Source organism: Heterodontus francisci, chromosome 32 (assembly GCF_036365525.1).
Source record: "Heterodontus francisci isolate sHetFra1 chromosome 32, sHetFra1.hap1, whole genome shotgun sequence".
NCBI classification, from domain to species: Eukaryota; Metazoa; Chordata; class Chondrichthyes; order Heterodontiformes; family Heterodontidae; genus Heterodontus; species Heterodontus francisci.
Window position 1 is genome coordinate 57,612,346 of NC_090402.1, and position 17,403 is coordinate 57,629,748.

Below are 17,403 nucleotides of genomic sequence, written 5' to 3' on the forward strand. Positions count from 1 at the left end.
CAGAGGAGATTTACCAGGATGCTGCCTGGACTGGAGGGCATGTCCTACGAAGAAAGATTGAGGGAGCTAGGGCTTATCTCATTGGAGCGAAGAAGGATGAGAGGTGACTTGATAGAGGGGTACAAGATGATGAGAGGCATAGATAGAGTGGATAGTCAGAGACTTTTTCCCAGGGTGGAAAGGGCTATCACCAGGTGGCATAATTTTAAGGTGATTGGAGGAAGGTTTCGGGGAGATGTCAGAGGTAGGTTCTTTACACAGAGAGTGGTGGGTGCGTGGAATGCGCTGCCAGCAGTGGTAGTAGAAGCAGATTCATTAGGGGCATTTAAGCGACTCTTCGATAGGTACATGGATGATAGTAGAATGAAGGGTAAGTAGTTAGTTTGATCTTAGAGTAGGTTAAAGGTTCGGCACAACATCGTGGGCCGAAGGGCCTGTACTGTGCTGTACTGTTCTATGTTCTAAGATCTTTGCCCAGGTTATGTCTACCCGCCTGGGCTCCATCATAACCCACATGATCCACCCTGATCTGTACTACATGGTCCCGGGCTGGTCCATCCAGGACAATATCCATCTGGTCCGGGACCTGATCCATCTTTCCCAGATGAGTGATCTGACAGTTGCCTTTCTCTCCCTGGATCAGGAAATGGCTTTCAACAGGGTGGATCATAAATATCTATTTGGGACTCTGCAAGCATTTGGACTCGGGCTGCATCTTGTGGCCCAGGTCTGACTTTTGTACTCTGCCGCACAGTATCTGGTCAAAGGTAGCAGGTCCTTGATGGCGCCCCCTTGCTTTAGGAGAGGAGTACATCAGGGATGCCCCATGTCTGACCAAGTACATATCATCTGCATGGAGCTATTCCTGCACCTGCTTCGCAGGGCGTTGGCAGGGTTGGCTCTGTACAAGCCGGGCACGCGGGTCGTCCTCTCGGCTTATGCCGATGATGTGCTCCCAACGGTCACAGGTCCTGTTGACTTGTGGAGGATGCACGAGTGGCAGCAGATCTTTTCTGCCACATCTTCCGCCAGGATCAATTGGGAGAAATGTTCTGGACTCCTGGTTAGTCAGTGGCAGGTAGATTCCCTGTCGCAGAAGTTAACACCTTTTGTGTGGAGCACCACACACCTCCTCAATCTGGGAGCCCACCTTAGCCCCGCTGAGGAAGCCTGTCCGGCAAACAGGCAGGAGTTGGAGGCCAAAGTCACCATTCGTTAGGGCACTGGACAGGACTGCTCCAAGTGCTTTCCTACAGGGGCCGAGCGCTGGTCATAAAGCAGCCTTGATGCTGTGGTACCAGTTGGTCACTTTGGTCCCGCCCCCTGCATTTGCCACCAAGATCCAGAAGAGGCTTGGCGAATTCTTCTGCGGCAAGAGGAAACAATGAGTCTCTGCTGCAGTCCGGAGTCTCCTGATTGAACAGGGCAGTCAGTCGCTGGTGTGTGTCCATACCCATGTTGTGACTCTGTCTTCAGACCCTACAAGCTACGTGTACGCCAAACGTCCTCCCTGATGGTGTGCACTGGCAATGTATTTTTCTGCCGGGGCATTGCCTTCAAGACAACATGCAGCTCCCAGCAGCAACTGTTAGTTGCGCCTCTTTGAGGAAGTTGCCTGACTTTTACCAGGATTTATTCAGAGTCTGGAACACGGTCCCCTCCAGTCAGGGTACCCCCAGCCAGCAGAGGAGAGCGCTTTGGCTGTCCAGGCGGCTTACTCTGGGGATAGACCGACACGTGGAGGAGTAGCTGAAGCCTCCGGGATGTCCCTCACTGTTAGTGTTGAGGGGGCTCAGGAGTGTGGAGCGCTCCTGGCTGATCCGACTCCCCCGCTCGGCTGGAACTGCTTATAGGACTCAGGCCCCAAAACCCTCCTCAGGAGCTGCTCCCTCACAACCTGAACCACCTCTCGGAAATGCCCTCCGTACTATTCACACTGCCTGAAGGGGTTTCCCGTATGTGCTGCTTCTGCACACTCTCCACTTCCTCACCCTCGTCTACCTCCCCGACATGCTACGGCAGTCTGTGTTGCCATCTGGCAGCAAGGGGAATCCCCGGTGGAGGTCCCTCTATGTAGGAGTGCTCCCCCTTTACATCATAGACCTGGGGTGGAAATTGCTGCACAGGGCAGTCCCATAAAATAAACTTTTAAGTAGGTTCAGTAACTCCCAGACCGCCTGCCATTTCAGCGGTCTGGACGAGTCTGTATTCCATGCTTATATGGAGTGTGCGAGGTTGCAGCCCATATTTGAATATTTAAAGGGGCTGCTCCTCAAGTGTTGGTTGCACTTCAGCCCATGCTCCTGATCCATGGATTTCCGATGCCGTAAACTACCCAGCTGGTCCCCTCCTTGTCCCTTTCAGGGTGCAGGGCTGGACATCCTTTCTCAAAACACATCCCACGCTGTTCACACTGAGAATCCCAGGGTGGACAGCTGGGACATCCTGTCTCAAAACACATCCCATCCTGTTGACACTGAGAATCCCAGGGTGGAGAGCTGGGACATCCTGTCTCAAAACACATCCCACGCTGTTCACACTGAGAATCCCAGTGTGGAGAGCTGGGGCATCCTGTCTCAAAACACATCCCACGCTGTTCACACTGAGAATCCCAGTGCGGAGAGCTGGGACATCCTGTCTCAAAACACATCCCGTCTCAAAACACATCCCACCCTCTTCATACTGAGAATCCCAGGGTGGAGAGCTGGGACATCCTGTCTCAAAACACATCCCACCCTGTTCACACTGAGAATCCCAGGGTGGAGAGCTTGGACATCCTGTCTCAAAACACATCCCACCCTGTTCACACTGAGAATCCCAGGGTGGAGAGCTGGGACATCCTGTCTCAAAACACATCCCACCCTGTTCATACTGAGAATCCCAGGGTGCAGAGAGTCACAGTGTCATTTACGGCACAGAAGGTGGTGTTCGGCCCACCGAGGACACGTTGGCTCTCCAGGTGCAATCCGGTCAATCCCACTTCCTTACTTGATCCCCTCTGCCCTGCAATTTCCTTCAAGTGGCCATCCAATTTCCTTTCAAGATCATTGATTCCCCTTCCACCACACTCGTTAGCATTGCGTTTTAGGTCATTACCACTAGTTGTGTAAAATGTTCTTCCTCATATTCCCCCTGCAACTCTTCCTTCAATCTGTATCCTCTAGTCCTTGTAACATTTGTTAATAGGCAACTCCCTCAAAGAGGCGCAGCTAATGGTTGCCGCCGGGAGCTGCGCGTTGTCTTGAAGGCAGTGCCTCTGGCAGAAAAATACTCTGCTAGTGCACACCATCTGGGATATCGCTCGACGTACAGGTATCTCTGCAGGGTCTGAAGACAGAGAGTCACAGCATGGGTATGGCTCTTTATCTAACATATCCAAGCCTGTCATAATCTTGTACACTTCTATTAAATCTCCCCTCAATTTCCTTTGTTCTAAGGAGAACCCCAGCTTTTCCAACCTAACCTTGTAACTAAAAACCCCATCCCTGGAACTATTCTGGTAAATCTCCTCTGGTCCTCTCAAGGACCCTCACATCCTTCCTGAGGTATGGTGACTAGAACTGGACGCAATACTCCAGTTGGGGCCTAACCAGAGCTTTATAAAGGTTTAGCATCCCTCCCATCATCAGCCTTACTGTTTTCACCCAATCAATCCCGTGCTCCACCCTACGTGACTTTCAATTACCCAAACATGACACTGGACCTGCCCCCTACCGAATTGAACTCCCCCATGACTGTAACCGCCAGCCAGCACCCTGAGTTCAGCCCACAGGACCCCAATGTGGACAGTAGTGACCCGCCCTGTATGCCACTCATTCACCTCAACTTCACTGACTGTAACCGTTCCCCCCCTCCCGCCACCACATCCAGGACACTAGACCCTGCCCTCTGTCCTTCTTTGCATCCTTCCTCTGCACCTCCATTCACCCAATTCCACCCTTTCAACTCCCACACCCCCTTCACTCCCTGTGCCTGGAGCCGAACATCCATTCCACTGTTACTGTTCCTTCTGCCGTCAGAGTTTTGACCTCAGACACAACAGCACAAAGCCCACTGGTGCACACCACCTTTAAACAAACATGAACTGGGTGCCACAGGATTCCCATTTACCTTGGCCTTAAACTGGAAGGTGGAACTTAATTCCAATTGAGTATAAGATAATGGGTATTCATGACAAGCAAACGTATTAAAAGTAGGAACCTGTTATGGGACAGTGTGGGTCCTGGCCTGCCAAAAAACACGCCACTGACTTAATCCTTAAATTTGAACCCGCTGTTGGGAAAACTGAATTTCACTTCCCACTTAATTGTCACCCTGCCTGCCACTTGTGCAAGCCCCACAAAATTACCCCATGTGTTTGACACAAAGCTGATTTATTTGACAAAAAGTCTGGAATATTAATCTCTGTAATGGGGTTGGAGTTTAACATCAACTGAAATAAACTCCAACCGTCAGAATGAACATGGTTGAGTCCTGGATGTGATTAACAGCAGAATCCAACCCCTGCAGTCACTTGTGAACTCGCCGGTGTGTCAGCAGGTTGGATGACTGAGTGAATCCCTTCCCACACACGGAGCAGGTGAACGGCCTCTCTCCAGTGTGAACTCGGTGGTGTGTCAGAAGGTTGGATGAACAGGTGAACCCCTTCCCACACACAGAGCAGGTGAACGGCCTCTCTCCAGTGTGAACTTGCTGGTGTCTCAGCAGATAATTTTTGCTTTTGAAGCTCTTCTCACAATTGGAACATTTGAAAGGTCTCTTGTCAGTGTGAACAAGTTGGTGTTCAGTGAGATGGGGTGACTGAGTGAATCCCTTTCCGCACACGGAGCAGGTGAATGGCCTTTCCCCAGTGTGAATGCGCTGGTGCGTCAGTAAGGTTGATGAGTGAGTGAATCCTTTCCCACAAATGGAGCAGGTGAATGGCCTCTCTCCAGTGTGAGTGCGTTGGTGTGTCAGGAGATCATCGTTGCTTTTAAAGCTCTTCTCACATTCAGAACATACAAAACATCTCTTATCAGAGTGAACAAGTTGGTGTCTCAGAAGATGGGATGACTGAGTGAATCCCTTCCCACACTCTGAGCAGGTGAACGGCCTCTCTCCAGTGTGACTGCGTTGATGAATATCCAGCTTTGATGGAGAACCGAATCCTTTCCCACAGTCCCCACATTTCCATGGTTTCTCCATGGTGTGGGTGTCCTTGTGTCTCTACAGGTTGGACGATCAGTTGAAACGTTGTCCATGCACAGAACACGATTTCTCCCTGCTGTGAATGGTGTGATGTTTTTTCAGTCTGTGTAACTGGTTAAAGCTCTTTCCACAGTCAGTGCACTGGAACACTCTCACTCGGGTGTGTGTGTCTCGGTGCTTTTCCAGTCACACTGATGTTTAAAATCTTTTCCCACAGGCTGAACAGACAAACATTTTTCCTTCCACATTCAAAGGCCGATGATATTCAGGTCCTGATGAATTGAGTGACTCTGTCTGATCTTGATGTGATGTTTGGTTTCCTGTCTGTAAATCCTCACCTTCTACTACCCTGTAAAAGAGGTTTACGAAATTCAGTCAGTACAGGATAGAAATTCAGAACAGACAATTCTAGTTTCTGTGGAATATTCTTTCCTCTCGTTTTCCCCAAATGTGACCCATTCAAACTAAAAGAAGCCAAAATCAGCAACAAAGTTCTAACAAAAACAAAGAGAATTTTCCCAACTAAACCAGAATGTTGTTACCAGTGTCTGTGAGACACTCTGTATCCTGAGGTATTCACTGGTCATACAAGATATCCAGTGTGCTCCCTTTCCAGAGCCAACCAGGCACGGACAAGACCATGGAAGACAGGCCAGCAGCTAAAGTGACACCCCAACTTCCAACATGGTCCCGTCACATCCCGGACCTACACATTTCTGTTTTAACCAGGCCCAAGAACAGGTCCCGGAGAAGATCCTCTGATTGACCCACCTCCCTCCACACAGAGCGACCAAAGATTAGGAAAGTGGGGCTAAAGTGTAACCAAGGCTTTTGATAAGGTTCCACATCACAAACTGGCCACTGGTGGGGTTCCGCAGGGCTCAGTACTAGGACCCTTGCTTTTTGTGGTATATATCAATGATTTGAACTTAAATGTGCAAAGTATGATTAAGAAGTTTGCAGATGATACTAAAATTGACCATGTGGTTGATGCTGAAGAGGAAAGCTGTAAACTGCAGGAAGATATCAATGGACTAGTCAGGTGGGCAGAACAGCAGCAAATGAAATTCAATCCAGAGAATTGTGAGGTAATGCATTTGGGGACAGCGAACAAGGCAAAGAATACACAATAAATGGTCGGATACTGACAGGAATAGAGAAACCTTGGTGTGCATATCCACAGATCCCCCGGGCAGGTACATTAGGTGGTCAAGAAAACATACAGGATACTTTCCTTTATGTCGAGACACAGAATATAAGAGCAGGGAGGTTATGCTGGAACTGTATAAAACACTGGTTAGGCCACAGCTGGAGCACTGCATGCAGTTCTGGTCACCATATTATAGGAAAGACGTGAGAATAAAATTATGAGGGATCTAAATAGTGTGGCTGGGATGGATCTAGTCCCCTTGGTTGAGGGGTTCATAATCTGGGGGGATAGATTTAGGGTAAGAGGTAGGAGATTTCTGACCCACAAGGAATCCTGGACAGACACCACTGAAAGCTCTAATTGCTGAACGGATGCTTATTTTTGTGTCATGCCATCGAGACTGAGGCTGGAGAGACAATGAATGAAATTATGAAATAAACTATCCAGAAACCAGGGCCAGTAATTATGGTGCGAAGTACAATGAGAATTCTGTTCTTTACCCACACTTGGACTCAGGAATTAGAGGGATATTTTCACAATATGCAGGGGACATGAAATTAGGTAGAACTAATAATGTGGAGGACTGCACTGAAATCCAGGAAGACATAAACAGGCTGGCAGACTGGACAGATAAATGAAATTCAACATAGTGAAATGTGAGCTGGTTAATTTTGGGATGAGGGATAAGGAGGTCAGTTATTGGTTAGAACTTAAGAAATAGAGCAGAGGAACCAAGAGAATAGTTAGGTCCTTGATGGCCGGCACAGACATGATGGGCCGAAGGGCCTGTTTCTGTGCTGTATAACTCTATGAGATCTGGGAACAGAGCCACATAAATTACTAAAAGGAGCAACACAAGTCGATAACAGAGCAAAGAAAGAGCTGATGTTCTTTTCTAGAGGAATACACTGCAACAGCAGGGAGGGGATGTTAAATTTACAGAGAACCTCGCTTAAAAGGACTGTGAGCAGTTCTGGTCATCACATTAAAAAAGGATTTTGAAGCAGTGAAGAAAGTGCAGAATAGATTTACAAAGATGTCACCAGAGAGGATGTTACTGTCCAGCAAGATTGAGCAGGCGGGGGCTTCTTTCTCTGGAAAAGAGAAGACTAGGAGGAGATCTGATAGAGGTCTTTAAAATTATCAGTGAGTCAGAACAAGTGGGCAGCAATATAAGACAGATATTAACAGGTCAAATAGAAAACTTAGGAGGAATTTCTCTGCTCAGAGTGGTGAGAATGTGGAACTCACTGCCACATGGAGTGGTTGAAACAGATAACAAGGATGTGTTTTAAGGGGAGGTTCAATACATTTATGAGGAAGGGAATAGAGGAATATGGGGCAGGATGGGATGAGGTAATTAGATTGGGAGGAGGCTCATGTGGATTAAAAATACAAAGAACAGACTAGCAGGCGAATGGTCTGTTTCTGGGCTGTAATTCTGTATACGGACAGCAGGATGGATTAATGTATTAGCTTACAGAGCCCAGGGGTGGATTGATGACTAGGCCTACAGGCCTGGGGTGGATTAATGCTCAGGTTTACAGGGCTAGAGATGCATTAATGTTCAGGTTTACAGGGCTAGAGGTGCATTAATGCTCAGGTTTACAGGGCTAGAGGTGCATTAATGCTCAGGTTTACAGGGCTAGAGGTGCATTAATGCTCAGGTTTACAGGGCTAGAGGTGCATTAATGCTCAGGTTTACAGGGCTAGAGGTGCATTAATGCTCAGGTTTACAGGGCTAGAGGTGCATTAATGCTCAGGTTTACAGGGCCCAGGGGTGGATTAATGCTCAGGTTTACAGGGCTAGAGCTGCATTAATGCTCAGGTTTACAGGGCTAGAGGTGCATTAATGCTCAGGTTTACAGGGCTAGAGGTGCATTAATGCTCAGGTTTACAGGGCCCAGGGGTAGATTAATGCTCAGGTTTACAGGGCTAGAGCTGCATTAATGCTCAGGTTTACAGGGCTAGAGGTGCATTAATGCTCAGGTTTACAGGGCTAGAGGTGCATTAATGTTCAGGTTTACAGGGCTAGAGGTGCATTAATGTTCAGGTTTACAGGGCTAGAGGTGCATTAATGTTCAGGTTTACAGGGCTAGAGGTGCATTAATGTTCAGGTTTACAGGGCCCAGTGGTGGATTAATGCTCAGGTTTACAGGGCTAGAGATGCATTAATGCTCAGGTTTACAGGGCTAGAGGTGCATTAATGTTCAGGTTTACAGGGCCCAGGGGTGGATTAATGCTCAGGTTTACAGGGCTAGAGCTGCATTAATGCTCAGGTTTACAGGGCTAGAGATGCATTAATGTTCAGGTTTACAGGGCCCAGGGGTGGATTAATGCTCAGGTTTACAGGGCTAGAGATGCATTAATGCTCAGGTTTACAGGGCTAGAGATGCATTAATGCTCAGGTTTACAGGGCTAGAGATGCATTAATGCTCAGGTTTACAGGGCTAGAGGTGCATTAATGTTCAGGTTTACAGGGCCCAGGGGTGGATTAATGCTCAGGTTTACAGGGCTAGAGCTGCATTAATGCTCAGGTTTACAGGGCTAGAGGTGCATTAATGTTCAGGTTTACAGGGCTAGAGGTGCATTAATGTTCAGGTTTACAGGGCTAGAGGTGCATTAATGTTCAGGTTTACAGGGCCCAGGGGTGGATTAATGCTCAGGTTTACAGGGCCCAGGGGTGGATTAATGCTCAGGTTTACAGGGCTAGAGGTGCATTAATGCTCAGGTTTACAGGGCTAGAGGTGCATTAATGCTCGGGTTTACAGGGCCCAGGGGTGGATTAATGCTCGGGTTTACAGGGCTAGAGGTGCATTAATGCTCAGGTTTACAGGGCTAGAGGTGCATTAATGCTCAGGTTTACAGGGCCCAGGGGTGGATTAATGCTCAGGTTTACAGGGCTAGAGGTGCATTAATGCTCGGGTTTACAGGGCCCAGGGGTGGATTAATGCTCAGGTTTACAGGGCTAGAGGTGCATTAATGCTCAGGTTTACAGGGCTAGAGGTGCATTAATGCTCAGGTTTACAGGGCCCAGGGGTGGATTAATGCTCAGGTTTACAGGGCTAGAGGTGCATTAATGCTCAGGTTTACAGGGCTAGAGGTGCATTAATGCTCGGGTTTACAGGGCTAGAGCTGCATGAATGCTCAGGTTTATAGGGCCCTGGTAATAGAGTTTAATGAAATATCTGGCGACTACAACCACCACAGTGAGGTGGCAGAACAGATAGGGAGAGGCAATATATTCTTAGTTGTAAAGAGTGTTCAGGGGATGAGGGACCTGGGGTGCATGTGAGAGAGGAGTTAGAAAAGTATAAGTGTGGTGTGAGATATTCAGGTATTCAATAAGTAAAGAAAATACCTTTGATTGTAATTTGGGGCACCAGCTAGTTACAAAGTGCTATTTAGTTAATTGGGGATTTCTTTTAGTTTAGTTGTTAAAATAAAAGACTTAAAGTGTGAAATCTTGTGTAATTGATCTGGGGGTTTATTTTTCACATTAACAATCTCTCTGAGGTCATAACAACTGGAAAGTGGGATTAAATTGGATACCTTTTTTCAGCTGGTACAGACACAATTGGCTGAATGGCCTCCTTCTGTACTATAAAATGTCCACGTTTCTTTTCTTTTGGGATCTTCATAAATAGAGATATTGATTGCAAAAGCTGGGAAGTTTTGCTTAACTTTTATAAAGCTCTGGTTAAGCCCCATCTAGAGCATTGCAGCCAGTCTTGTCACCACACTTTAGGAAGGATGTGAGTGTCCTTGATAGGGTGCAGAGAAGATTTACAGAATGCTTCCAGGGATGAGGGAATTTAGCTACAAGGTTAGGTTGGAGAAGCTGGGATTGTTCTCCTTGGAGCAAAGCAGATTGAGCAGAGAGCTGATGGAGGGGTACAGGATTATGACAGGTTTAGATAAGGTAGACTAAGAAAAGCTGTTCCCATTAGCTGACTGAACAAGGTCAAGGGGCCACAGATTAAGGTTTTGCGCAAGAGATACAGGAGGGATGTGAGGAAGAGCTGTTTTTTTGCAGCGACCTGGAACTCTCTGCCTACGAGGGTGGCAGAAGCAGTGGCGATCGATGATTTCAAAAGGAAATTGGATAGGGACTTGAGGGAAATAAACCTGCAGGACTACGGGGATAGAGCAGGGGAATGGGACTGACTGGATTGTTCTACAGAGAGCTGGCGAGGAATCAAAAAGCTGAATGTCCTCCTTCTGTGCTGTACTGACTCAGTGACTCATTTGTGTAATCTCTCCTCGGAATTTAACCCTTGGAGTCCAGGTATCATTCAAGTAAACCTACGCTGCACTCTCTCCAAGTCCAATACATCTTTCCCAAGCTGTGATGCCCAGAACTGAACACAATACTTCAGGTGTGGTCTAACCAGGGCTTTGTGTGTCTCAGTGTTTTTCCAGTCACACTCACCTGAAATCTTTTTCCACAGACGAAACAGACAAACCTTTTTCCTTCAATGTTCAAAGCCGATGATATTCAGGTTCTGAAGAATCGAGTGACTCTGTCAGATCTTGATGTGATGCTTGGTTTGAATTTCCCATCTGCAAATCCTCCCCTTCTAAGCTCCTGTAAAAGGAGTTTACAAAAGCCATCACTGTCAGTCCAGGATAGAAATTCACAACATTCTCTCCTCCTTCTTCCTGGCCCTGGATGGCCATGCATGCATAAAATAGTGAACATGATTCCACCCCCCCAGACCCAAATATAAATCAGCGAACATTATCCCCTGAACCAAATATCAAACAGTGATTATTCCCCCACTGACCCAAATATAAATCAGTAAACATTTTACCCCCCGACCCGAATATCAAACAGTGAATATTATCCCCACCAGACCCAAATGTAATTGCTCCAACATTGGCAGTTGCACCTTCAGCTGCCAAGACCATAAGCCGTGGCAATCCCTCCCTAAACCTCTCCACCTTGCTTTCCTCATTTTAGACACTCGTTACAACCTTTGACCAAGCTTTTGGTCATCTGCTCTAATATCTCACTATCAAATATTTCTTTATAACACTCCTGTGAAATGCCTTGGAACACTTTATTACATTAAAGGCACTATATAAATACAAGTTGATGTTGAACATATATTGCCATTCCTTCCTCCCTTGAGGAGAGGCAGTACAGTTCAATTCTCAAAGCAACCTACAATCCACCTACATTACTGGGACAGGGAGACAGAGTTTAGAAACACTCACCAACACGACTCCAGTAAAACATCCCAGGAGGAAAAGGGGGAGCAGTGTGTGTACCTGCCCTGATATCCCCCTCCCCAGGCCTGTCAGTCAAACCCCCCACTCCTCCCAGTCCACAGCTCAGCCTAGCAGCTTCCTGCACCTTGAGCCAGCCCTGCCCCGGTGTGGCCCAGTCCAAGGGGAGTCTTTGTGGAAGCAGGGAGTGGGGGAGAGGGTAACCTCCTGCCCTGTGCTGTGTCCCGAATGGTTCCTCCCCCAGACCCCTTTAGAACTGAGCTAACTTTCCTTTAAAGTTTTACCCTTTGTTTTAACAGTTTATTAATCCTTAGTTCCTCCAAAAGAGCTGGAAAGCTGGCGGCCGCTAACTCGAGTTTATCACTGGGAGAATCCCCGCAGTTACCGCCCGCTCGGTGCAAACGCGGCACCGGTAGCTTCTTATTGCGGTGTTGAGGCCTACACCGAGTATTTCTGAAACCTCCCCGCCCACCGGCCCCATCACTCCCGCCGTCCTGCGCATGCTCCCAACACCGCACGGCATTGCGCCTGCGTACTGATCTCCTACGCTGTGAATCGGGAACATTCTCAACGGAGGAGCATGTTGTGGGTGAAAGTCATGTCATTAAACTTCCCAAAGGGAGGGAGCAGGGAATTGAATGCGGCGATGGCGCCCATTGAAGTGGTTTCGGTTCAATTAGGTTTTTGCGTCAAATTGAACAGCGCCATCTTTATTACTGGCAGCTACCTGTGACGTCACAGGGAGTGATTCTGTCGTCGAGGCTGTGTTTGCGCATGTGCAAGTAGTCCGCCACCTTGTGGTTGTGTTGAGCAAACGCGCCCCAAATTTAAAAGCAAAATACTGCGGATGCTGGAAATCTGAAACAAAAACAAGAAATGCTGGAATCACTCAGCAGGTCTGGCAGCATCTGTGGAAAGAGAAGCAGAGTTAACGTTTCGGGTCAGTGACCCTTCTTCGGAACTGACAAATATTAGAAAAGTCACAGATTATAAAAAAGTGAGGTGGGGGTGGGGCAAGAGATAACAAAGGAGAAGGTGCAGATTGGACCAGGCCACATAGCTGACCAAAAGGTCACGGAGCAAAGGCGAACAATATGTTAATGGTGTGTTGAAAGACAAAGCATTAGTCCACATTAGGTGTGAATATACTGAATATTGAACAGCAGCAAGTGCAAACCTGAAGAAAAACAACCTGAAAAAAACAGTGGGTAAGCAAACTGAACAAACTAAGATGAAATGAAATAAATGCAAAAAAAGATTGTAAAAAATGTAAAAAGGAATGTAAAAAAAAAGGAAGAAAAAATAACTAAAAATGAATGTAAAGTGGGGGGGCTGTCATGCTCTGAAATTATTGAACTCAATGTTCAGTCCGGCAGGCTGTAGTGTGCCTAATCGGTGAATGAGATGCTGTTCCTCGAGCTTGCGTTGATGTTCACTGGAACACTGCAGCAATCCCAGGACAGAGATGTGAGCATGAGAGCAGGGGGGAGTGTTGAAATGGCAAGCAACCGGAAGCTCAGGGTCCTGCTTGCGGACTGAGCGGAGATGTTCCGCAAAGCGGTCACCCAGTCTGTGCTTGGTCTCCCCAATGTAGAGGAGACCACACTGTGAGCAGCGAATACAGTATACTACATTGAAAGAAGTACAAGTAAATCGCTGCTTCACCTGAAAGGAGTGTTTGGGGCCTGGGATAGTGAGGAGAGAGGAGGTAAATGGGCAGGTATTACACCTCCTGCGATTTCAAGGGAAGGTGCCCTGGGACGGGGAAGAGGTGGTGGGGGTAATGGAGGAGTGGACCAGGGTGTCGCACAGGTAACGATCCCTTCGGAATGCTGACAGGGGAAGGGAGGGGAAGATGCGACTGGTAGTGGCATCACGCTGGAGGTGGCGAAAATGGCGGAGGATGATCCTTTGGATATGGAGGTTGGTGGGATGAAAAGTGAGGACAAGGGGAACCCTGTCACGGTTCTGGGAGGGAGGGGAAGGGGTGAGGGTAGAGGTGCGGGGAATGGGTCGGACACGGTTGAGGGCCCTGTCAACCACAGTGGGGGGAAATCCTCGGTTGAGGAAAAAGGAGGTCATATCAGAAGCACCGTCATGGAAGGTAGCATCATCAGAGCAGATGCGTCGGAGACGGAGAAACTGGGAGAATGGAATGGAGTCCTTACAGGAGGTAGGGTGTGAAGAAGTGTAGTCGAGGTAGCTGTGGGAGTCAGTGGGCTTATAATGGATATTGGTAGACAACCTATCCCCAGAGATGGAGACAGAGAAGTCGAGGAAGGGAAGGGAAGTGTCAGAGATGGACCATGTAAAGGTGAGAGAAGGGTGGAAATTGGAAGCAAAGTTGATAAAGTTTTCTAGTTCGGGGCGGGAGCAGGAAACGGCACCGATACAGTCATCAATGTACCGGAAAAAGAGTTGGGGGAGGGGGCCTGAGTAGGACTGGAACAAAGACTGCTCGACATATCCCACAAAAAGACAGGCATAACTAGGACCCATGCGGGTACCCATAGCGACACCTTTTACTTGAAGGAAATGCATGGAGTTGAAGGAGAAGTTGTTCAATGTGAGAACAAGTTCAGCCAGGCGGAGGAGGGTGTTGGTGGATGGGGACTGGTTGGGCCTCTGTTCCAGGAAGAAGCGGAGAGCCCTCAAACCATCCTGGTGGGGGATGGAGGTGTAGAGCGATTGGACGTCCATAGTGAAGAGGAGGCGGTTGGGACCAGGAAACTGGAAATTGTCAAAATGACGTAGGGCGTCAGAAGAGTCACGGATGTAGGTGGGAAGAGACTGGACCAGCGGAGAAAAGATAGAGTCTAGATAGGAAGAAATAAGTTCAGTGGGGCAGGAGCAGGCTGACACAATGGGTCTGCCGGGACAGTCCCGTTTGTGGATTTTGGGAAGGAGGTAGAAGCGGGCTGTCCGGGGTTGCGGGACTATGAGGTTGGAAGCTGTAGAGGGAAGATCTCCAGAGGAGATGAGGTCAGTGACAGTCCTTTGGACGGTGGCTTGATGTTCGGTGGTGGGGTCATGGTCCAGAGGGAGGTAGGAAGAGGTGTCTGTGAGTTGGCGTTGAGCTTCTGCAAGGTAGAGGTCGGTACGCCATACAACAACAGCATCACCCTTGTCTGCAGGTTTGATGACCATGTCGGGGTTAGACCTGAGAGAACGGAGTGTCTCAAGTTCAGAGGGGGACAGGTTAGAGTGAGTGAGGGGGGCAGAGAAATTGAGACGACCAATGTCTCGCCGACAGTTTTCAATGAAGAGATCAAGAGCGGGTAAGAGGCCAGGGTGAGGGGTCCAGGTAGAGGGAGAATGCTGGAGGCGGGTGAATAGGTCTGCTGATCGGGGGGAGGACTCCTGGTCGAAGAAGTGAGCCCGGAGGCGGAGGCGACGGAAGAAGAGCTCAACGTCATGCCGAGCGCGAAATTCATTGAGGTGCCCTAAATTTAAACCGGTTCCTAAAAGAAGTGGAAGAATATTGAGGGAAATTTCTCCAGACTGAGGATTAAGATCTGGAACGGATTGTCTGAATGGATGATAATCAGATTCCATAGGAACTTTCAGAAGGTCATGGCCTTGAAGAGGACTAATTCCCAGGGTGATGGGGAAAAACTGGACTGTGGGATTAAACTGACATTTCTTTTAAAGAGCCGGCACAGGGTCGGCGGGTGGACACTGATTCCATCAGGTTCATTTTCACATCAACTGGCAGATCCAACACAACCCAAGACTCAAAGACAATGAATTCCCAGAATATCTGCAGGCCAATTCTCTAATGCTTTAGATGGATGATTTAATTAAAGAGGAAAACACAGACTGAACTGTGATAACTGAGTGGTTAAGGTGTTGGATTTGAAATCCAGTGGGAATTCTCTGTGCGGGTTCAAACCCTGCTCACAGTGAATCTGATTCTGCTTTCTTTAGTTGACTGCTGGGGGAGATCACTGACTTGTAAAAGCATTAGAGTAACATCTGCTGTATTCTATTAAAATGATTGACGCTGAGCTCCTTTTTCTAATTGGAAACATTAACATTTATTGGCATCAATTAGATATTGTGATTTAAGCAAAATACTGCAGATGCTGGAAATCTGAAATAAAAACAAGAAATGCTGGAACCACTCAGCAGGTCTGGCAGCATCTGTTGTGAGAGAAGCAAACGTTTCAGGTCAGTGACCCTTCATCAGAACTGGTAAAGGTTAGAAATGTTAAAGGTTTTAGGCAAATAAAGTGGGGGTGGGGCAAGAGATACCAAAGGAGAAGGTGTTGAAAGGAAAAGGTGACAGAGAATAACTGACCAGAAGGTCATGGAGCAAAGGCAAACGGTATGTTAATGGTGTGTTGAAATAAAAAGTTTTAGCACAGAGAGGGTGTTAATGGAGAGAAAAGTGAACAGCCCTGGCCCAAAGCACAAACATTAAAAAAGAGTGGGCAGGCACATGGTAAGAAAATTGAATGATGAAACAAACTAAAATAAAATAAAAAGAAAAAAAACCTGAAAATAAAAGCATGACCCAAGCTCTGGTTGCTTGCCATTTCAACACTCCCCCTGCTCTCATGCTCACATCTCTGTCCTGGGATTGCTGCAGTGTTCCAGTGAACATCAACACAAGCTCGAGGAACAGCATCTCATTTAACGATTAGGCACACTACAGCCTGCTGGACCGTACATTGAGTTCAATAATTTCAGAGCATGACTGGTCTCCCTTTTTGTTTTGTTTTTTCTTTTTTTATGTTGATGATCTGGTCAGATGGGCAGAAAAGTGGCAAATGGAATTCAACCTGGAGAAGTGTGAGGTGATGCATTTTGGGACGTCAAACAAGGCAAAGGAATACACGATTATTGGGAGGATACTGAGAAGTGTAGAGGAAGTGAGGGGCCTTGGACTGAATGTCCACAGATCCCTGAAGGTAGCAGGACAGGTCAATAAGGTGGTTAAGAAGGCATATGAAATCCTTTCCTTTATTAGCCGAGATATAGCGTATAAGAGCAGTGAGGTTATGCTGGAACTGTATAACTCATTGGTTAGGCCACAACTTGAGTACTGTGTGCAGTTCTGGTCACCTCATTACAGAAAGGATGTAATTGCACTAGAGAGGGTACAGAGGAGATTCACAAGGATGTTGCCAGGACTGGAAAAATGCAACTATGAGGAAAGGTTGGATAGGCTGGGGTTGTTCTCCTTGGAACAGAGAAGGTTGAGGGGAGATCTGACTGAAATGTACAAAATTGTGGGTTGAATTCCATTTGCCACTTTTCTGCCCACCTGACCAGTACATCAATATCTTCCTGCAGCCTACAGTTATCCTCCTCGCTATCAACCACACAACCAATCTTTATGTCGTTTGCAAACCTCTTGATCATGTCCCCTACATTTACGTCCAAACCATTATTATATATCACAAAAAGCAGGGGACCTCGAACTGATCCCTCTGGAATACCACTGGCTGTGAAGGGCTTATTTACCTTAGCAGAGAGGTCAGTGACTAAGAGGCATTGATTTCAACTGATTGGTAGAAAGATTAGAGAGGAGAGGAGGAAAAGTTTTTTCACCCAGAGGGTGGTGGGGGTCTGGAACTCACTACCTGAAAGGGTAATAGAGGCAGAAACCCTCAACTCACTTAAAAGGTGTCTGGATATGCAGCTCAAGTGCTGTAACCTGCAGGGCTAAGGACCAAATGCTGGAAGGTGGGATTAAGCCCGGTGGCTTGTTTTTTGGTTGCACAGACGCAATGGGCCAAGTGGCCTCTTTCTATGCTGTAAACATTCAATGCTTCAATACAAAATGTAAAAATGAATGAGAAATAAACACAAAAACAGCACAAAATGTA

The 17,403-nt window shown here is 47.5% G+C and overlaps 1 protein-coding gene and 1 non-coding gene across 4 annotated transcripts; one reads left to right on the forward strand and one right to left on the reverse strand.

Moving 5' to 3' along the window:
* Positions 1-4,356: 4,356 nt before the first annotated feature.
* Positions 4,357-12,409, reverse strand: LOC137347531 (zinc finger protein 214-like). Of its 3 annotated transcripts, none has more exons than XM_068011987.1 (3): positions 12,297-12,409; positions 10,770-10,925; positions 4,357-5,536 (listed from the first exon to the last, which is right to left on the reverse strand). In XM_068011987.1, exon 3 carries the CDS (start codon positions 5,182-5,184, stop codon positions 4,510-4,512), a length of 675 nt encoding a protein of 224 aa, XP_067868088.1. In that variant the 5' UTR covers positions 5,185-5,536; positions 10,770-10,925; positions 12,297-12,409; the 3' UTR covers positions 4,357-4,509. The 3 variants fall into 3 exon arrangements, with proteins under 3 accessions (XP_067868088.1, XP_067868087.1, XP_067868085.1); XM_068011986.1 differs by lacking the exon at positions 12,297-12,409 and adding an exon at positions 11,854-12,077; XM_068011984.1 differs by lacking the exon at positions 12,297-12,409 and adding an exon at positions 11,558-12,077.
* Positions 12,410-15,392: 2,983 nt separating this feature from the next.
* Positions 15,393-15,474, forward strand: trnas-uga (transfer RNA serine (anticodon UGA)). The gene has a single exon. It is a non-coding gene; the product is annotated as a tRNA-Ser (tRNA).
* Positions 15,475-17,403: the final 1,929 nt, after the last annotated feature.

What these genes read in the sequence shown, in the direction of transcription:
- LOC137347531 (XM_068011987.1), bottom strand. Translation starts at nt 5,184, where the DNA reads ATGGAGAAACCATGGAAATGTGGGGACTGTGGGAAAGGATTCGGTTCT.